The 23,248-nt window shown below is 38.7% G+C and overlaps 1 protein-coding gene across 1 annotated transcript in view; it reads right to left on the bottom strand.

Moving 5' to 3' along the window:
• Nucleotides 1-1,116: 1,116 nt before the first annotated feature.
• Nucleotides 1,117-23,248, bottom strand: part of LOC126375804 (FMRFamide-related peptides-like) — a 42,338-nt gene continuing 20,206 nt past the window's right edge. The window contains exons 2-3 of the mRNA XM_050022891.1: nucleotides 4,671-4,812; nucleotides 1,117-1,543 (exon numbers count right to left, since the gene is read on the bottom strand). Coding sequence (XP_049878848.1) covers nucleotides 1,117-1,543; nucleotides 4,671-4,804 — 561 coding nt within the window. The 5' untranslated portion in view covers nucleotides 4,805-4,812. The remainder of the gene's footprint in view (nucleotides 1,544-4,670; nucleotides 4,813-23,248) is intronic.

The raw sequence follows: 23,248 nt of genomic DNA, 5'->3' as shown, positions 1-23,248 counted from the left end.
AATAAACAAACTGCATTTTGTTATCTCTGTCGAATTAGTTATTTACTACGTATGTCTAAATAGGGATAAATATCCAAAAACTAAACTATACCCAGCCTTATACCTAGAGTTTCGGATATTTATCTATTTCGACTCAATTGTACATTAAACATTTAGGAGTAATACCATTGAAATATATTTTTTATAGTTTAGTTTCACAACTATTGATTCTATGACATCAATATCAAAGTAGGTAAACTAGTTTTGTTTCTTACTATAAGTTTTATAAAAGTTTCAAACAATTGAATTATAGTTATATAATTCGTAAGACGAACTGTTTTATATTTGGAATAGAATAAAGACCAGTTATTTTGTACATTACACGTAAAGTGTTCTACGTTAAAAAATGAGCTTATTACGGAAATATAGAAACCTATTTGAAATCGATGCTTAAGCGTATTTCGCTTTTTACTTCAGTTGAGAAGTAACTAAAAGTAACAGTAACAGTAAATATAATAACATGTTTTATTATGTATTATTATATAAGTAAATAGTAAATACTAATTGTTTATAGGTACGTATTTTTATTAAAATCCTTCGCTATGTACCTTAAAAGTCATATCTCGCTAGGACACCGTAGTGGTGCCACTACAGTCGCGTCACCAACAAAATGTATGCAGTTGACATCTGCAACCAACAAGACACCAGGTGAGATAGCGTTTATACAACTGCATACATTTTGTTGGTGGCGCAACTATGGTTACACTACCATGGTGTCTTAGTGACATAAGGCCCTAAGGGACTTGAGAAATCGTTAGCCAAATATAAAACATTAAGAGGGTTGCGTATTTTATTATTATTTAAGAGCTGCCAAGGGAGGCAATGTTGTAGCTTGAGATTTTTTTTAAGATTTAAGCTATAACGTAAATATAATTAAATATACTTAATATGAACTTGTTCCATTGTTATCACCAAGATTGTTGGGCACATTAATAATAATTTTATAAATTTTCTAATATAAACATTCAGAATACAATAAGGTTATAATTTTAAACGCGTCGTTGGGATAGATTGACATGTTACCTCAAGCTACAACATTTGAAGCTAGGACATTAAAATCACAACGCGCTCACATCACTAATGGCAATCTTGGCACTCTGCGCTCCTCTTCCTCCTCTCAACTTCCTCGTCCATTTCGCCAAGTTCCTCGCTGTCCCTTCCGAGTCTCACAAAGTGGTCGCGAGCACGGCTCTTCCTTTGAGGGTATCCGCTCACGACCAGGTCGGAGCTCTGCTCGTAACCCAAAGTCTTATCGTCGTCGGTAGACCGTCCTAGCCTGATGAACTGAGGGTCGCGGCCAAAGCGGACGAAGTTTGACGCTCTCTTGGCTAAGGGCTCGTATTCGTCGTCGTAAGAGCGGAGAAGAGAGACGAGGTCGTCAGTGGTGAGGGTCAAGGGTTGAGATCTTCCGAGACGCAGGAAACTGTTGCCACGACGCGTGGGTCGTTGCAGGGACTCCCGTAGGTCAGCTGCTGATGGTTCAGCGGGGTATGATCTTCCAAACCTGTGTGGAAAGTATCAATTAGCATTGCAATAACTATAATCATTTTGTGAAATGGGTAATCAGGTGGGTGTGTTGTTAAGTGGGTGGGTTCTACTGGAAATTTTTGGGTTTTTGGATTAAAGTGCAAACGGATTGTCCGTCTACATTTTTTGATAAATTTGCCCAACTGTGAACTTTATCTAACGTTGAATTACGCAAAGGATTTTACCATACTTTCATATTTGTTAATTAGGTTCTTATTTTAATTTAAAAGTGACTCGACAATGTGTCCAGTATTCAGTTTCATTAGAATTAAAAGTTTATACAAAGGGCTTATGTTTTAATCGACTTTAGATAAAACGTAAAATCTCTACACCTAAGAGGAAAGGTATGATTTGAAACCCCACTTATGCGAATTACGTGAAATAAAAGCGGCATATTTTGTTGAAGACAATATGAAATATGACGAACTCAAGTGAGTGTGTAAATGGGATGCTTTGTCTGAACGTAGGGAAGTTTAAGAATAAAAATATGGTTTCATATCCAACATTGATTTTACACTTGAGTTAGCAAATGGAACAGGAAACAATTTATTCCATTTTGTTTTTCAAAGAAAACACTCTTTTCCTTGTGCGAATGAAGTGATCGTGGTTATTTAAAAAAAAAATATGTAAATATAAACGTAACTTGGTAACTTAGCTCAAAAAATATATTTTATGACTATTTTAAAAGGTTATTTATTAAGCTTATTTGGTTTACGAGATATTCTTAAATATTGCTTAAAAAAACATGTTTTTTCACTTATTTTAGCAACAATTTTCGTCGTTGATAATGTATTTTTTCACTTTGTTTGAATGGAAAATATTTAGGAAATACTGTCCTTCAAACACTTAATATTCTCAATCTGCTTGTTGGCAATTGAAATTGAACGAGTCGTTCAAGTCGATTAAAAGTTAGACAAGTGAGTTAGCTCCCAAAGCGGGTACCTTATCATGCTATTACAAAACTAATATCAATATGACCTATTTGCCACAACTAGATGACATCCCACGCAGATTAGCTGAGAATATACATATTTCTCCTTAACAGCCTAACAGCCTCCGTGGTCTAGTGGTTAGAGCGTTAGGCTCACGATCTGGAGGTCCGGGTTCGATTCCCGATGGGGACATTGTCGAAATCACTTTGTGAGACTGTCCTTTGTTTGGTAAGGACTTTTCAGGCTTGATTCACCTGATTGTCCGGAAAAGTAAGATCATTCCGTGCTTCGGAGGGCACGTTAAGCCGTTGGTCCCGGCTATTAGCCGTAAAAACACCTCCACCAATTTCAGGCTTGATTCACCTGATTGTCCGGAAAAGTAAGATCATTCCGTGCTTCGGAGGGCACGTTAAGCCGTTGGTCCCGGCTATTAGCCGTAAAAACACCTCCACCAACCCGCAGTGGAGCAGCGTGGTGGAGTATGCTCCATACCCCCTCCGGTTGATTGAGGGGAGGCCTGTGCCCAGCAGTGGGACGTATATAGGCAGTTTATTTATACATATTTCTCCTACTTTGCAAAATTCAAACGAGCTTATAGGAGTCTTTACTGTGCACATCATCATCCGTACGACGCCCACTGCTGGGCATAGGCCACCCCCAAGGATCTCCACGACGATCGGTCCTGCGCTGCCCGCATCCAGCGGCTTCCCGCGACCTTCACCAGATCGTCGGTCCACCTTGCAGCGGGCCTACCCACTGAGCGTCGTCCGACACGTGGTCGCCACTACTTTGCACGGAATGCTGTTATTACGCTTCTATTTCCCATTGGGGTAGGCAAAACCACGGAATTCCATTTACAACGATCCTGACGCCACTATCGCTTCTTCCACTCTCATGAAACTCTTGCATGCTTGTACAGTCATGAGCAATATAATGTACCCACTTTAGGACTCTGTCGCACTAACATATTTGACATTTAGTGAGACTTACAGTTCAATTTGTCAAAAAAGTTAATGTGACATGGTACCAAAGTGTATACATATTAATCCAACGTGACGTCGTGACCGTACGGCCTATGCCGCACTGTGGAGGTGTCTCCTGTCGTGGCGTGGTTCTGGCGGTGGTGAAAACTTAAACTCCTTTGTTGAAAGTCACTACTTATTGGGTTTTTATAGTTTTAGAAAATTTGTTACAAGTATGCGTGCCTCGTGACGCTCCAGTAAGGCAGTATTGCCATACAAATAACTTATGTTACCACTTAGAAAGACTCTATTGGCAATTAATATTTTAATGTTTCCAGCAATGCTCGCCGGTTTAGAGTACTTTTGACCAGACATTTCCGCGCTTTTTTCTGTCGTATCCTTTGTATTTTTGCCCAAACCAAAGAGATATTAATGAGATAACATAAGCTCACGACAATATCCCAATGGGGTAGTCAGAGGTATATCCATTGTAAGATAATCTCCTACTCACACCTCACCGTGCTTTCCGTTAGTTAGTCGAGCCAACTACGTGAGTCAAAACTGCACTTATAAACTGCCTATATACGTCCCACTGCTGGGCACAAGCCTCCCCTCAATCAATCGGAGGGGGTATGGAGCATACTCCACCATGCTGCTCCAATGCGGGTTGGTGGAGGTGTTTTTACGGCTAATAGCCGTGCCCTCCGAAGCACAGAATCATCTTACTTTTTCGGACAATCAGGTGATTCAAGCCTGAAAAGTCCTTACCAAACAAAAGACAGTCTCACAAAGTGATTTTGACAATGTCCCCATCGGAAATTGAACCCGGACCTCCAGATCGTGAACCTAACGCTCTAACCACTAGACCACGGAGGCTGTCCGATACCGGGGTTCGAACCTTCGTTCTCCGTTTGAGAAGCAAGCCCGTGTACCACTGAACCACAGGGATGATAATGATGATTTGTTATTTATTTAAGCTCAACATAAGATTGTATTATTCATAACAATAATTACCCATGTTTGTACGCATTGGATTTTCCGTTAGTGCAGTAGTTTTTTTTTTACGTGACTAAATAGTAGATTTGCCGCAGATAGCATTACGGCCGGACAAATGGGGAGCGCTGAAGGCTCTCACCCGGTAAGTTCAGTAGTAAAACTGTTTTTTTAAATAAATGAAAACAAGGATAATATATTATCTTTTGCGATCTACCTGACAAGGCTCCGGTCAATGGCGCTCCGTCTCCGGGCCTCCAGGTCTGGCGCGCGCCGCACAGGGCCAGCGCTCGCGCCCACCACCAGCACCACCCACACTGCAGCCACCATCACGCTGGAAGATTGCCTCATGGTCGGTTCTGTTGAGGAAATGCAGCCACTTGAGTTATGGACATGTTTTCATATAGATAACTAAAATAATAAGTTTACTATGTTCTCAACGCAATAATATGTTATACAGGGTGTTAGTGACATCGTAGCGAATACTGAGGGGGATGATTCAGACCATGATTCTGAGTTGATATCAAGTGGAGTTTCCTGTCGGAAAGCTCATGAAATAATTATTTTCATTCCATACTTTGGCAACGGAAAATTTCAGTTGATATCATCTCAAAATCATGGTCTGCATCAGCCCTCAATGTTTTCGTTACGATGCAACGTCACAAACACCCTGTATGAATGAGTAGATATAAAATTGATTGATTTTTTGATGGGTAAGTACCCTTCATATCTATATATGAGTTTATAAACTACTTATTTGATATATGTATATTTATGACTTTTAAAGTAGTCGAAGAATAGATACTTTTTCTAAGCGTCAAAACACTAAATTACTATGGCATTTGTATGGAAAAGCAACCTGAGATATCATAGAAAAACATGTCGAAATGTCGTACTTATTATTATATTTTTGTTTTTTATGATTTATAAATAAGTAAAATAGAAGAAAGGAAACGTTCTTTGTCACTTTTAGATCTGTCTTCATTTAGTCATTACAATTTCATAACATATCTTTGACTAGGATCTAGGAATCTATCCACTGTCTTGTCAGTTTATTTTTTTTTCTTTTCTCGTTTGAACCATTGATGTATAATAATATAAATGTTACTATTTGGTTTCAGCCTTTAGTCTAGGTCATGGTTATAACAGTTCATAGAAAAACGATTGAATTCCTACATACAACTGCCCGTTTAAATATGTATTCACAAAATTGGTAAGTACTTACCTACCTGTAATTCCTAAACATAATATACGTATACGAACATCTAAAAGAAAAAGAAGCAAATGTATGTTTTCATACATAAATAATGTGTCTGCATATAAATAAACTACTTACATTAATATTATATTACTAGTCATATAAAGTAAGTTTTCCGTTTTTTTTTATTTTTCCTTTGAGAATAATACCCAATTTGTTGGAAATCCTGTAGATAACAAATCGAAAAATATTTTAGCGAACAAAATAAAAACAATGCTGGACGGAAAATTGCCAATACATATATTTTTTGGTCCTTTTTGAAGATATACCACGAATCCACACGAAGCGCTTCGTCTCATTTTTAAAGGAAACAGGAAAGAAGTGGGCCAGTTTGCCGCATCTGTTTCCAAAACATAATAATCTTGGAGTTGTCGAAGCTGGACTGAATAGATGATGAATGTGGAGGAAGCAAGAGAAGTGTGTCGGGATCGCTCTGCTTACTCTGGTGGGAAATAGGCGTGAGTTTATGTTATGTATGTATCTATGATCGAAATATGAATTCAAAATCAAAAGTCGATCGAATACAATAAAATGAAAAGAAAGACAACCTTTTTCCCTCTATTTCCATTCCAAAATCAGTATAGTCATTGACCTAATATAAACGGTAATACGGTAATACGCTATGTATTTATCACTCACTACATGGCTGAGGAGTGGATTTGACAGAAGCCACACAAAGCACCCCACGTGCCCGACATATGACTTATGTCTGTCTTCGTAATCTGCTTTGTTTTAATTGCGTAAAAATCTTTACTACAAGCATAGAATAAACAACCATACTATGTACGTATAGGACGGTAACTTTTCGCTCCCCACCAATTCGTATCGGGCGCAGAGCTGAATTTACCTCACCCCCTCTGTATAAATAAGCGTAAACCGCGAAGGAAAAACGCGCGCGCGGATTTTCTGTCTCGCTCATTCTTACACGGTAAGAATCACATTTTTGTATTTAGTATGCTACAAAGTTCTTTAGGTCAACAATTTTGCTTGAGTATTCAAGTCGCGCGAGCCGTTGTAGCCCAGTTGGTAGAACGCTTGCCTCTCACTTTGAGGTCGCAGTTTCGAATCCAGCTCAGGCCTAAACCAATGATTGTCGAATATCCACAACAATAAATTATTATCACGTGTTCAGCCGTGAAAGAAAAACATCGTGTGGAATTACATGTTGAAGGTATGTGACCTAACTTTGTGTTGGGCTGGTTTTCCCTTCGCGGGTTGAAAGGTCAGACAGGCAGTCACTTTTGTGAAAAACCGGATCTGTCAAATCTTCACGTTAGGTAAGCGGACCCTGTGAGATGATTCAAGGCGCGCGAGGATCTCCGACCTGGTTTAACGGTTATTTTCATATATCAATAGTCGAGGCCGACGATTTAACGCGCTTCGCCCCTCCAGTTCCTTGAGTGGTAGACCTGTGCTCAGCAGTGGGACGTAGTGTTTATGTATGGTATATTCAACCCGCTCTTGGGTATTAAGATTCTAGCTATAGAGACTGCCAATCAGCTCGCGACACCAAACACTTCAGGACCCCTATACCGGCTCTACCGGCGTAGTCGACGATTTCCCTCATTCATCGCTTATTGCTATAGCGCTCAACTGGGCACCCTCAGGCCTCTTATATTAAATTTTATACCGGGTGAGAGCCCTCAGAAAAAAGGCCTCCTCTCTTTCACGACAACCTTTCCGGTCCTGTACAGTGCATAAGTAGTAACTGCTGTTGAATCCTAAAGAAAAACATACCTAGTTTCAAGTGTTCGAAAACTGTGACCTTGTGAACGAAATTATCAGAGAAAAACATACTGAACCTCTAAAAATACATTCTTTTCACCTATCCATTTCCCCAACAATCCGCTCTCATCCTATCCATTAAGTTGCAGGAGATTCTAAACGTATCTTGCTCAATGCAGTCAATTTACTAACGCCCACGAAGAGCCAAGGTCGGCAGAACAGACAACCAGGCGCCTTCGTCCAGACAAGATGACGTGTTCCTACCGCAAATTTATTTGCGTATCATGTTATAATATAAATGGCTCAATTTTTGAAATTACCTCTGCATAATTTTGATGACGCATTTTCTTGCACGTTTTCAAAGTCATACCCAAAGATCTATTTATTTATTTATTTATTCAGGTTAACAACAGCTCATTTACAATACTTTACAATAATATTATGTTATAAGCTAGTGAAGCTAATTACAGTTAACCACGTACTTATTAATTAAAGTAGTAGGGGCAGACGAGTTCACGTATATCAGTGGTACGCGTGTGTGTGTATGTGTGTGTGCTATGTGTTATTTGTTATGTGTTATGTGTTATGTGTTGTGTGTTGGCCCTGCGAATTAGTAATTCTTGGGATCGGAGGCTGCTATGAAAGGAGCTTCCATAGCAGCCTCCACCAACTATACACGGGTGTGTGTGAGTGTGTGTATGTTTGTGTGTATGTGTATGTCAAAAGAAAGAATTCACATTTGTTCGGAGTTAGAGTTGACAAGCTTATTATTGATATATTTTTTAAGTTGGTTTTTACTTATGTTGAATAGGTCAATTTCATTGAAGTAATTATTGTATTTATCAATAATTCTACAGAACACACCGTTCCTCACATAATTAGTCGAATGAAACTGCGACCAAAGCAGCGGTGTATGTCTCGTCCGTCGTTTTGGAACATTAAAAAAGATTTGCTCAAGCATATCAGGAGCGTCAAGTCGGCCATTAAGAATATCATGCAATAGGCACATGTCCATCATATCGCGACGATTTTCCAAAGTGAGAAGAGTAAAATTGCGGCAGCTTTCGGCATAAGAAGAGCCATATGTATGGGTTTTAAAATTTAAGTGTTTTACAAATTTTCGTTGGATACGTTCGATACGATTTATATAAACGTTGTAATATGGTGACCATATCTGACTGGTGTATTCTAAAATACTGCGTACATACGCGAAATATACAATTTTTAGGCTAAGAGGACACTTGAACGGCTGGCAAGTTCTAATGACAAAGCCAAGATTGCGGTAAGCTCTCTGCACAATTTTTTCAATGTGGTCTGAAAAGAGCATTTTACTGTCTAAATATACTCCCAGATCGCGTACCAGATTCACTCTTTTTATGGTTACAGTATGGAAGTTGTATGTGAATGCGATTGGATTTCTCTTTCTTGTGAATGTAATAATCTGACATTTATCAATGCTGACTGTGATCCTATTACGCGTATAATATTCTATTAAATTGTTTAAGTCTTGTTGTAATAGTTCACAGTCAGCAACGGTGGAGATCTTCATGTAGACTTTTTTATCGTCAGCATATAGAATATGTTTGGCATTCCTGAAGCAACCTGCTATATCGTAAATGTACGCATTGTAAAATAATGGGCCTAAATGCGATCCTTGTGGGACTCCTGAAGGTATGGAAACATAGTCCGACCTGTATCCACCGATCACAACCGCCTGAGAACGATTTGTGAGATAAGAACGAACCCACCGAAGCAAGTCCCCATGTATTCCCAAAACTTCCAGTTTATGAAGCAGAATGTCGTGGTCCACACGGTCAAATGCTTTTTCAAAGTCCGTGTAGACCACGTCAACCTGTCCACCACACTCCATATGTTTTAGAACAAAGTCTGAGAAAATAGCTAGATTTGATACAGTTGAGCGCCCTTTCAGAAAACCATGTTGGGTGTGTGAGATGCCTTTGAAGATTAACGGGTAGATTGCGTTGTAGATGACTTTTTCAAATAATTTACCAAGAGTGTTTAAAATAGATATGGGGCGGTAGTTTACGATAGACGATTTTGAACCTTTCTTGTGAATAGGAACTATCTGCGCTTTCTTCCAGACAGCGGGGAAAATGCTTTGTTTTAGAGACATGCGGAATAATATAGCAAGGGGCTTTGCGAGACTCTTCGCACAGGAAGACAGAAAAATTGGTGGAATACCGTCACACCCAGCGCCCTTACTAATGTCGAGTGAAAGCAGGAGCTTATGGACTGTATCCTCTGAAACGTCGACGCGAGATAAAACTTCGTTGCTTGAGTATTCGATAGATTGAGATGGTTGGAAATTACTATTCTGAGCTGGTGTTAAAAACACGCTCTCAAAGAACCTGTTAAATGCAGAACTGATACTGGGACCGTCACTGAATTCTGTATTATTTATATGAAATGTTTTAGGATAATTGGAACCACCTCTTTTTGATTTGATATACTTCCAAAAATACTTAGGTGTAACTTTTATATTTCTTTGTGCATCATTCGTGAATCTCTCAAAACATTGCGATTGTATTTTATCTTGTCTTTTTCGTAGTAAAGAGAATGCATCATAATCTCGGGGATTACTAGTTTTTTTCCATTTCTTATGTAGTTTAGCTTTTTCTTTTATTATTTTTATTAGGGCAGAACTATACCAAATAGGATAAAGATTATTTAATTTTGGATTATGAATTGGGACTAATAACGTTAAACATTCATTTATTTTATTATAAAAAAGTTCAACAGCTGCTTCAATAGATAATGTATTTAAAAGAACGTTCCAGTCAACCTTATTTAAGAAATCATTTACCTTAGTGTAATCGCATCTATGGAAGTTATAACGGGATTCAGATCGCTCATTTAAAGGTGTTATTTGTAAATCCATCAGAGAAATACAGAACGACGGGTGTGCTGGGTCTTCTTTTATGAGAGGCCTTGAGCATCTAGATATTAATAAGGGAAGATTACTAAAACATAAGTCTAACGTATTACCTTTTACGTTTTTAAAAAAGTTATATTGAGTAAGTCCACAATATGTAAATCCATCCATTAGTGCGATCGCAGCGTTGTGAGTTTGCGTACATCCGATGTTTACAAAACTAAAGTCGTCACTACCATTCCACTCTATACAGGGCAAATTGAAATCGCCCGTGATTAAAAAGTTATCACAAGGGAACTTAGCTATAAACTGCGTAACACGCTGCCGAAAGCATTCCACGCGAGGAGGTCGGTCACTGTCCGGTGGAATGTATGTCACAATAACGTGCAAATCCACAGATGACCCCAGCACCTGCGCAGGTAAAGTAATACATAATGTCTCGGCGAGCGATTTCGACCATGTTTTGTTTAGATATGCACCTATCTCACGCCGAACGCAAAACATTATTCCTCCGCCGGTTTGTTTATTAGTTTCTAAAAGATTACGATCGCCACGAAACAAATCATACCTACCGTCACAAAGCTCAGAGTTTAAAATGTCATCTTGTATCCAGGTTTCCGTTAATAAGATTAGATCATATTCGTTATTTAAGATATTATTAAAAAGTTGTGAACATTTTGTCCGTAAACCTCTTACGTTTTGGTAAAAAATATTCAAGTTTCTAACGTTTAAAAGTCCATTGCTAGCCATAATTAACTGATGGATTCGACTATAACTGTATTGACATTTTTGTAAAAAAATAAATTAAGCAATTGCATATTAAACAAAGAAAAGGGCCTGGTTGTGATATTATGTATAAACCGCGGAGACGTAGGCATGGAATAGAGAATAGGTAACAGGCATTGCAAAGAGATAAGGATAAATATACCTATGCGTAATTGTACCTCCGTCGCCGCTGCCGACAGAATGTTACCGTTATGAGTTTGATTAGTTATAATGTTTAATACGATTTTAGTCCAACGTGATGATATCCGTATACAAATCCCTTTTATATGATATGGTGAAGAGTGAGGAATATCAATATAGTATATTAATATTATAATGTGAAATCTTTCATTGATACGATTGTGAGGTGAGTATATAGCTATTACAAGTAGATAAATAAATAAAAAATATGATTTGTAACTGTGAGTTGAGAGTGTACGTGTTATGTATGTGTTAGTGATGTCCGTGTGGGTACTGAGTATGTGGTTCGAATGTAGGTAGGAAAAACAGTGACAATAATTAAAGAGTTTACATAGTCTGTTTGAGTTACTTAAAGTAAATGATTGCGATAAGTGAAAGTGGGAAACAAGTAGTACTGACATAAGAAGTCATTTTATCTTCAGCAGGTCACTATCATCTCTAATCACAAAGGAGTTCGATGTGTCGTTTTTTCGTACATAGATTTTGCAATTGCGGATCCATACATATTTGTAACCAGCTGATTGCGCGGCTTCCTTAGTCATCTTGAATAATGCCTTATAGAAAGGCGATAAATGTTCATTAACGTAGATGTTTGATGGTTCACCGGGAAGGCCGATTTCAGTCGTGGTAATATATTTTTTTTTTCTTATAGCTGAAATGAGGGTATCCTTCATAATAAGTGACTTTAACTTCACAACAATATTCTTCGGCCGACCTGGAACTCGAGTAGGTACGCGATGAGCATGTATGATTTCGTCATCGGGGATCCGCACATCAACGACTTCGGCTATTGAGAACAGGTACCCGGCTACGTTCTCATTGTTTTTCATCGGGATGCCTACTATCTCCAGGTTCGAAATACGTTCACGTTGCTGTGTAAAATTCTGTTCATTTTGGATTTTACCAAGAAGTTGTCTAGCCTCAGTAAGGTCCTGTTCTATGCAACTTATTTTTTTAAAATCTGCAGTCATTGAATCCACGCGTAGCTTTAAGTCATCATGCTCTTTAGACTGATATTCGAGAGAATGAGTTAAGCTGGATACATCTTGTTTTATTTGGCTTTGTTCACGAACTAAGTTTTCAGTCGTTTTTTCCAGAGATGTAAGCTGATTCTTTATATCTGACACATCCGACCTTACATTTTTGAATTCTTCGCACTGACATTTTTTGAAGTCATTTAAAAATGCCAGTAGTTCCTGTCGGAGATCGGATATAACTTCCTTTATTTCCCCATCGCCGTCAGGAAACTTGCGTTTTCTAAATGTTATTTGAGGGTCTGGAACATATTTTGACAGATCGGGTTGAGAACCAGTTAAGCTAGACCCGCCGTCTGCCTTTGGTGGAGTGCGCATCGGGTTCATCTTATAGCGGCTGGCGATTGCTTCGCGTAGATAGGTACTCAGTGCGTACGCCGAGCTCTTAAGGGGCGACAGAGATGGAGATGCAGCCGCGCTTTTCACTCGGTGGGGGGAAGAGTGGTTACCGCAATTGTTGCAACACGATGATTAGTCACTCACTGTATGAACTGTTATCGCACTCTAAACCTAATACACTACGTGATTAAGGATGAATATCACTATATCGTTTTTTTTGATATATTTTACTATTGAGTTTTATTTGAATTAATCGAACACACGTCTGCTCCGAACGACGTTTAGCGGGCGAAAAAAAGGTTCAGGTCCTTCCGTTTGTCACAGTGTGAACGAGCTTCCTCTGAGAATACTGTTGGAGACCTTTATATAGTTGTCTTAATTCTGACCCTATAGATAATACATTGTGGGTCAGATCCTTCCATTCGATCATGGTGTAATCGAGTATTCTCCGTGAGATAAGTTGGTGTCTAAATGAGACTTAAAAATGACCACAATTGTAAAAAAGGATGTGCGCACAATCCATATTGAGCACTATGTTGCCAATAAATGAATGAATAATTATATTAAATGAAAGAAGAGTACCTCATATAAATATATTATTATAAATAAATGAATAAATATAATACGAGTAAGTAGCCGGCTACTCAAAATAAAATACCAAAGCGATGGTATTAAGTGTACCGATATTGCATCAAAATGTTTGATAGGAATAGATATTGCATTAAAGGGTTTGATAGGAATCGATATTACATGAAGAAGTCGAGGTTTTGGAAGTTGCAAACTGTATTAAAAGGCCAGGTTGTGTGAGTTGGTTGTGCGATACTGCATTAGAAGGAGAGGCTGTGCAAGTTGCGATAATGTATAAAGTAGCGATAAAGAAGTATTAAGTAAATAATGAATATTAAATATGAAAGAAAAAAGTTGAATAAGCAGCAAGGGACAGAATAAGAGAATTGTTTAAAATGAAAAAGTGTTCAATCTGATTTTAGATTTGACAAAATAAATTAATAGATCATGAACGGTACGTACCTACGTCTTTTGTAATCATAATACTATAATCTTAATAAGTATATATTCATTAAAATGAAAACAATATTATAAATATGAATAAAAATATAGTATATAAATAAATAAATAAAAATAAAGGTAAACATCTATGCATTGTTGTTATTATTATATTGTAAGAATATTATTGTAATCAAATGTTAAGATAATTATGATAGTGTTAAGATTTTAAGGCGGTAACATTTCCATTATCTTTCCGATAGACCAGTTAATTTTACTTTAAACAAAATCAGTTCTTAATGATAGATAAAGTATGTATAGGTATAATGTATCGTATGGAAACAAATATAATAATACAATTTTCATAAGAAACAGTTGTCATTTCAGTTATTAAAATTGCTTTAATTGCTTTGTAGGTATGTATTATTTCAGTTAAGTTTCATCGCAGTTAAATAAAAATGTAACTTATCATCGATATCATATCATTGTTTTCGTTGCTAAGGTTTTTTTTTTATAAAATGAATTAGAATTGATTATGTACGAACAAAAATACACTTTCATAATATACACGTAATACTGCATAATATTGTGATTTTGTTAAATGAAATTTAGGTGACAATAATACAAATGAGGTTATTAAAAAAAAAAGGTAACTTAGATAAAAATATATATTATATTGTACTGAACTTAAAATTTTGAGTCATAGTAACTTGCCTTTATATAAGTATGAATGTGTAAAAAAAAATTAACTTGTATTTTTTTTTCTCTAAAAGAAGGGAGGTGTAGTGTGTACCTCCACACCTGTTATATACATATCTGTGTTATATATCATATCCAACGGCAGACAATAAACGACCGTCTTAGAAGACACACGTCTCTTATTTAACTCCACAACTCCGGCGTCCCACAGTGCATGGTGACAATACAATTATGTTTATTCATTATCATTATAAATCCAAGATGGCGGCCGCTACAAAATGGCGGATAACGTAGGTTCTATCAATCCCATCAATATGGGTATCAAATGAAAGGGCTCAACAAGCAGAATACAATATACTAAAAAAAAAAAATCTAAGATGGCGGCCGCTACAAAATGGCGGATAACGTAGGTTTTATCAATCCTATCAATATGGGTATCAAATGAAAGTGCTCAACCAGTAGAATACAATGTACTATATAAAATTAAAATCCAAGATGGCGGCCTCTACAAAATGGCGGATAACTTAGGTTTTATCAATCCCATCAACATGGGTATCAAATGAAAGGTCTCAACAAGTAGAATACAATTTACTATGCAAAATTGAAATCTAAGATGGCCGCCGCTACCAAATGGCTTATAACAATTTTTTATCAATCCCACCAATATGGGTATCAAATAAAATGGCTTGACAAGAAGAATACAGTGCACTATACAACCTCTATATTTAAGATGGGCGCAGCCACTAAATGGCGTATAATAATAAGATTAAAATTTAGAAATTGAATCTGGGATGACGGCTGAAAGAAGAATGTTGCCTTTAATACTATCATGGGCTTCTACAATACATAAAATGCAGGGCAGCACTGTGGATCACGCAGTCGTATAGTTAGGTGCGAAACTGTTTGAAGAAGGTCAAGCCTACGTGGCTCTTAGTAGAGTAAGATCTTTGCAGGGACTACGTATAGAGGAGTTGGACTGCAATAAACTAACGGGCACGAAACCTTGCAATAATGAAGCAATAAATGAATTAAACAGAATGCGAAATAAAAACTAAAAACTAGAAAATAAAAATAGGTAAAAAAACTTTTTAAGTTAAACGGTTTTATGTTAAACATACATTGCAATGTTTAAGCTAAATGTACTAAAAACCAAAAAATAATAAAATAGATACAGTCGTGGGAATTATAAACATATGCATAGACTAGACTTTATTGCATATAACTTAATTTATCTCACATTTAGTTATAGGTACTTTTTCAATGTTTTTTTTAATAAGTATGTGTTTTTTTAGTAAGTTTTTAGTAAGTATAGACTAGACTAAAATAAAACCGTGGGGCACGTCAATTGTCTACAATCGTTGTTTGTTTTGTAATGTTACACTATAATTAGGCAGTTGTTCAACCGACAACGATGGACGTGTGATAAGTAGGGCTAGAATGTGGAAACAAGCTAGCAAGCTCGATTATAAGCGAGTTTTAGGGTTTCATAGTGGTGAGCGAGTAGTACTTTTATCATATGTTTTGTCGATTAAAGAGAAACTACGAGCAGTGAAACGATTCCTCGCCAGCCAGCAGTGTGAATGTCCAACGATAAACTAGTTGAAACATCTCTTTTATTTACATGGAGTGTAAAACTATTGGAATTTCCATGAGCAAGAAAATAGTAAGTAATTTCCTCACCGTCTGCGGGCCAACTGCCTAACGACGAATTAAACGATTCTTCTATCGCACATTAAGTCGATAATTTGTAGACAATTGACGTGCCCCACGGTTTTATTTTAGTCTAGTCTATGCATATGTTTATAATTCCCACGACTGTATCTATTTTATTATTTTTTGGTTTTTAGTACATTTAGCTTAAACATTGCAATGTATGTTTAACATAAAACCGTTTAACTTAAAAAGTTTTTTTACCTATTTTTTTTTTTTCAAAAAACTATATCGTACCTGGGATATGTCATTGATGCCGACGGATTATACAGGGTGTAACGGAAGGGGGGTATCAAGCCGAAAGGGGACAAAACTATACCTTATGTAGATCTTATCTGCAAAATTTCAATTAAAAAAAAACACTTTTGATATTTTTTTCAATTTCAGTTAAAAAAATATTTTAATATTTCCAGCATGTAAAAAACGCGGCACAGCACTATTGAGGTCACTGTTCTTAATCCACTCAAATATTGGCACTACACAAATCTCCTAGCGCGTCCTGGTCGCCTGGTACTCGTAGCGCTCGCACGGCCGCGACAGCCGCGATAGGTACGAAATTCGAGCGGGCGGCGGCTTTGGCGGCAACGTCAAAAGGAGTCGGCGGCCGATTGGAACAATCCGAGTCGGCGGCACGTCGGCGACTGTAACAAACAAGAATGACACTAAAGCATCTAATAATTGGAGTCATTTTGCTTTGACAACTATTCTCACATTATTTTATGACGTGTAAAATAAGTTAAAATTACCTACTTGTTTAGGTAAGGTATTTAATTTAATAGTAAATAGGAAAAAAAAGTGTGAAAGTGTGGGTAAGTAGGTAGGTAATTAATAATTAGACTTACGTTTTACAAGAAAGGTTCGAAATGTCGTCATCCCCGTTCGATGCACAGACCTGCCGCTTCATCTGTCCACAACACTTTCGAAGCAAAGTCTGGTGAGCTTTCCACTTGAACTCGGTACCATTCTCAGAATGCCACACGAGGTAAATAATCAGCAGGAATTAGCTCGGGCGTACGTTGCATGTGGTAAGGTTCGCGTGGTAGTCCTTGGGTTGGCTGCACGGCTAGTACGGCTTCTTCAAACTCCGGATCACGGGTCGCCGAGCGGCCAGTCTCGGATGACGCGTGGAAAGAGCCCGTTAAATGCAGTAGGCGATTGACCATTTTCCTGAAGCAATGCAGTGAAGGCAGTTGCCTGGCTTCATCAGCTGGTCTACCTTCTATGAATCGCTGATACAAGTTCCGTGCTTCACTTAAGTTGCCATCGCCGGCACCCACACACATCATCATTTCATAATAACCTACATTACTCAAAGACACCTCGAACTATCACTGATCACAGTTATCACAACAAATCCAAATTTCGAACTTCACTCCACAGATAGTAAACAAGCACTGACAAATAATTTGACAGTTTACTTTCGTGTGCATGTTTCTATCTCTTTCGAATGCTAGTATCCTGGTACTTAAGGGTGTGTTATTTCTTTGTGCGCAATAAAATATTTTTATGGTATTGTTTGAATGAATAAATGTATTGTATTTTATGAAAGTAGGTACGTATTTTACTTTGAACCTAGAAAAGTAAAAAAGTCGTTTATCTAATAAGGATCACCCGCGCTCACACTCTGGCACTAACACAGAATTGCCACGTTTCTTCGCAAATATCCCGCGCAGTAGCAGAAGGCGAAATTAATCTGTCAATAATAAGACATACTATCACTCTGCCCGTATCCCTAATGGGGTGGGCAGAGTCACAAGAACATCCCATTAGCGGTACGAGCATGATAATTATTTATGTACCTATGTTATGATTACTTGTGGCTCTGTCTGCCCCATAAGAGATAAAGGCGTGATATTATGTATGTATGTTTGGTACGGGCATGTAGCGATACGAGCGTGTAGTGGTAAGTGAAATTCCGCAGTCTCTGCCTACTCCAATGGGAAAAACACTCACTGTTGGACAATACACGACTACAATTTAGGAAGGAAAAAAAATACAAAAAAAAAATATTTTTTATCATGGTTAATGATAACTTTCCCTTAACAGCACCGCCATTTTGAATTTCGGGTGCACTAGGGCTTGCCGATCAAAAAATGACTATCGATAATCTATCCCGACCGAGAGTCGATCGATAGCAAGACTATTGATAACTCGGAAAGTGGGAACATTTTCGATTTTATTACCTAAGTGCAATACAATCGATAGTATCGTTGCGGATTAATAACAAACTATCGATAATTTTGCCCTCAGTCAGTAGTATTGCTACACTCCGATAGTATGGTTATTTTGAGTGGGCTGATTGTCTAAACTGAATTTCAATAACTCAAAAGTCCATGGATTTAGATTTTTTGAAAAGTTATTTTTTTATTTCTACCAATCAAAATCGTAGTTGAAAATGATTATGATCGATAATCGATACTGAACTATCGATAGTTTGAAACACTAGCGTGCCTTTTTCTATTCGCGAGCCCTGGCATCCTGGTACAGGGTATAAATCCCATTAACTGTCCCAATGCAATTTGCAATTCCGTGCTTCGGAAGGCACGGTTGGTCCCGGTGACTACTTACTCATGTAAGAAAGTAGTCATTACATGAGTCATGTCAGGGGCCTCTGGCGGCTCAATAGTTACCCTGACACCAGGGTTGATGAGGTTGGTAATCCACCTCACAACCCACACGATAGAAAAAGATTTAAAAAAATACTGTTATGTGTTTTTAATTCCTTGTACGCAATAAAGTATTATTGTATTGTACGAAAGTACTTATTTTAAGATTACTTTTACCATGTCATAGTAAAAGTAAAGTTATGTTAGGTAGGTACTTTACTTGAGAAATTTTGTCTTTACTATGTTGTAAACGTAACATTAATGTCTCGTTAATAAGATACACAATCACTTGCAGCTGCTCGTATCCCTAATGGGGTGGGCAGAGCCATAAGTAATCAGAACATACTAACATAATATCACGCCCGTATCACTAAGGGGTAGGCAGTCACAACGGTACTTGAGAAATTTATTTTGCTTTTACTATGTTGTAAATCCCCAAGGAATTCTAACAAGCCTCTGACGTTGCCGGCCGCCTCAGGGAGGCACCCCGTCTGGCCAAGGTGCCGGACCCGGTAGTTGACGGCTCCTTCACACTCCAGTAGCACATGGGCCGCTGTCTCGTCCATGCAGGTTCTGCACAGGGGCTTGTCGGTGACACCTAGTGTAAACAGATGTTTGTTGATATCACCGTGACCACACAGCTACACCTGCTACCTGCAGCTGTTACCTGTATTAGTGGAGACCTCTTCACATTTAGAATTCTTTTGGAGAGACAACTATTGATGTTGGGTAGTGCCATCTTAGCCTGCTTGCATTTATTTACGGTGGTTCATAGTCTGGTGTGTTTGTTCATTCCCAAATACCCTAATACCGAACTAGCTTTATTTGCGGATGATAGAGCCATCTATTCTTCGTGCCGTGGTCGAGTTATGATGACCGGAATTCTCCAACGCGCCAATGCCTTGGGCAAGTAGTTTCGCAAATGGAGAATCAAGGTAAACCCGGAGAAAAGTGCAGCGGTGTACTTTTCAAAGGGCTATTATAATACGTCACGGTCACGCTGTCAACTTAAGTCATCAAGATGTCTGGCAAGCCGATCCCTTGGGAGGAGCAAGTCAAATATCTCGGCGTAGTCTTAGATAGACGTCTTACTTTCAAGGCCCATATCAAACGTGTGCGCGATCGCGCCACGTTTGTAATGGGCCGTGTTCATTGTCTCCTTAACAAGCGTAGTAAATTATCCCTTAGGAATCTACACGACTTGCATCCGTCCGATCATGACCTATGCAGGGGTAGTTTTCGCTCACGCGAGTCTCTCTCAAATCCACCGTCTACAGGAAATACAAAATCGTTCGTGGTTCCTTCGCAATGAAAATCTGCACATTGACCTAAGTCTGCCAACCATTGCCCGATGGCTCAAATTAGTTTTTTCGATTCTGCTCCGCACCAACCAAATCCCCTGGTAGTTGCGGCTTCCGAATACATCCCGCTTAGGAACGGTACTGAATAGCATCGGCGTCCGAAGTATGTAATACGATCCCGACGACCCGATTACTCTAGCCATAGAATCAGCCAATCAGCTCGCGACAACAAACATTTCAGGACCCCGATACCGACACCGCCGGCGTGGTCGACGGCTTCCCTCAATCAGCGCTTATCGCTATCGACTTACTAGGGTCGTTTAATTCTTTCAAATATTTTTCCTCTCAGACGACGCCCTGAGCCGAGGTTCGCGCCCAACTGGGCACCCTCAGGCCTGTTGTTTTAAACGTTGTACCGGGTGAGAGCCTTCAGCGCTCCCCATTTGTCCGGCCAAGTAGTTAATGTCATTTGCGGCAAATCTTCGATAAGTCACGTCAAAAAAAGGTGTGTTTGTTGGCTGCTCTCGTTCGTAGCAGCGAGCGGACCTGTCCGAATGAGATCGGCAATATCGGTTCCGGACCGATGGCTGTTACCTCCCGTTCCCCTTCTGGCCAACTCGTCCGCCGCGTCGTTACCTCTTGAATCGCTGTGTCCTTTGATCCATTGTAAAGTGAGGTGGTAGTACTTGCACACCTTAGTCAGTGATTGGTGGTAACTGTGTATGAGTAGTAGTAGTAGTTGTTTAGGGCCTGCAAAACTCTGAAAGTATTCTAATGAAACTGTCCCGTACCTAGCTAGCCATGAACGCATTCGCCGCTAGCGTGATGCCCATTTGACCTGGATGACGGTGTTAAGGGAGCCTGATATTACGTAATCATAAAATAAAGCATACTACACAAGGAGACGAGATGCATTGTAAAGTACATTTCTTTATCAACTATTAATGTAGGTAATCGACTACATTTTTCGACAAAACTTGTACAACAAAGTGACTCTGCCCACCTCAGTAGCGCAGTAAGTGTGATATTAGATATGTGTAATTACTTGTAGCTCTGTCTGGTCCATTAGGGATAAAGCCGTGATTTATGTATGTTCACATCTTGTTCTATCTTATTGGTTGTGAGGTGGATAACCAACCTCGTCAATCCTGGTGCGAGGGTTATTATTGAGCCGCCAAATGCCCCTGACATGGCTCATGTAACGACTACTTATTACATCAGTAAGCAGTAACCGGGACCAAAGCCCATTGTTTTTTTAACTATTGTGTCTGGAAATCTTGGCCTCACAAGGATGAAACAAAACAATTTAAAAAATATTGATTAATATGGCCATCACTGGCACGTTTACCCTTTACTAGGGCAGGCATAAATAAAAGAGGTGGTAGCTGTTCACTCAAAAGTTAAATACCTTGAACAGCTGATTGCTACGTAGTGTTGTGCAAATTTGAATTTATTACATGAAGACCTGGAATTCAATTGCTCATAACTAATGCAAATATGAATTTAGGCGGCCAATACTCTCGCATGTGATTTGTAGATAGTGACAGAGTAGGCACACTTCGGGTTGATACCCCCGTTCCGTTACACCCTGTATACAGAAATATCAAAAGTAGATGCGGTGATAAATACGCCAACACCGACGACACAAAAACAACTAAGAGCATTCCTGGGACTCATAAATTATTACGGGAAATTTTTATTTAATTTAAGTGATACTTTAGCGCCACTGTATGACCTATTAAAAAGAGAAAAAGATTTTCAGTGGAATAAACACTGTGATAAGGCGTTCAGTAATGTAAAGAAAGCATTACAGAGCGCCCCTGTCCTGGCGCATTACAACCCGACGCTAGCGACCACTGTGAGTTGCGACGCGTCCCCACGTGCGCTGGGCGCCGTGCTGTCGCAGCGCGGCGCCGACGGCCGCGAGCGCTCGGTGGTGCACGCCTCACGCACGCTTGCCGCCGCTGAGAGAAACTACGCGCAAATATGTCGTGAAGGATTAGCAGTTATTTTTGCAGTTACTAAGTTTCACGACTATCTATACGGTCGAGAGTTTAGTGACAGATTGCAAGCCGCTGGCGGCAATATTTAACGAAAATAAAGGTATTCCGCTGATGGCGGCGAGCCGCCTTCAGAGATGGGCAGTAATTTTAGGAGTATATAATTATAAAATCAGGTGTATTACGTCGAATCATAATTGTGTAGCGGACAGCTTGTCCCGTATGCCCAGAGTCGAACAGGGTGACCACAGTCGGGTTGAATATTACATTAATTTTGTTCAAAATGCGTCACCGATTAATTACAGAGAAATAGCAAAAGTTACTACTACAGATAATGAGTTACAAGAGGTAATCAAATCAATAAAAACAAATTGGCTATACTGTAATAGTGGGAAACTGCAAGCTTATTACCCACGACGGAACGGAGCAGGTATATGCGTTTAGGGTGAGAGATGTTTGTGTGTGCGTTTGTGCAAAGAAATGTTATTAATTATCTTCTAAACTAATAATCCGATTTTGATGCGGTTTTCAATAACGGGTTTACCCACGACGGAACGGAGCAGGTATATGCGTTTAGGGTGAGAGATGTTTGTGTGTGCGTTTGTGCAAAGAAATGTTATTAATTATCTTCTAAACTAATAATCCGATTTTGATGCGGTTTTCAATAACGGGTTTGTGTTTGATGAGTTCATGTTATTAGACAGGTGTCATGTCTGTAACTCACTAGGGGGCGCCACAATATTAGAGTTTAGAGTCAATATTATTCGAAACGCCTCTTCAATTTATAATAGCAATTTATTTGCAATAGTTTTTATTAGTTAATTGTTTCTGACAGGCGTTTTTTTTTTTCGGTTCCATTGATTACACGTAATTACGTCGAACACGGTGCTGTTTCATTGCTACCTAAATCCCTTAAAAATCAGTAAAAAGGCATATCAGGCATATTCATGGTCCTTCGAGCCAGATTTCAGAGAAGATCACAATCAATAAATTGTAGATAATACGAAGTGATTGGCGAAGATTAAAGAAAAATCAAGATCGACTATAAGTGGCACGTGGATTGTGTGGTCAAGTGAATCAAATTCATCCAATTAATCCTCATTTAATTCATAAACTTGAACCCATCACTCAATAATCAGGTAGTATTAAGTAAACAGCCTCCGTGGTCTAGTGGTTATTTATTTATTTATTTATTTCAAATCGGGAAACAAACAGCTTAAATAACAATTTAAAAATGCAAATAGTTTGTACATTAGCCA

Source organism: Pectinophora gossypiella, chromosome 19 (assembly GCF_024362695.1).
Source record: "Pectinophora gossypiella chromosome 19, ilPecGoss1.1, whole genome shotgun sequence".
NCBI lineage: Eukaryota > Metazoa > Arthropoda > Insecta > Lepidoptera > Gelechiidae > Pectinophora > Pectinophora gossypiella.
The sequence above is the reverse complement of the archived record's forward strand: the minus strand, read 5'-3'. Positions and strand labels throughout refer to the sequence as shown.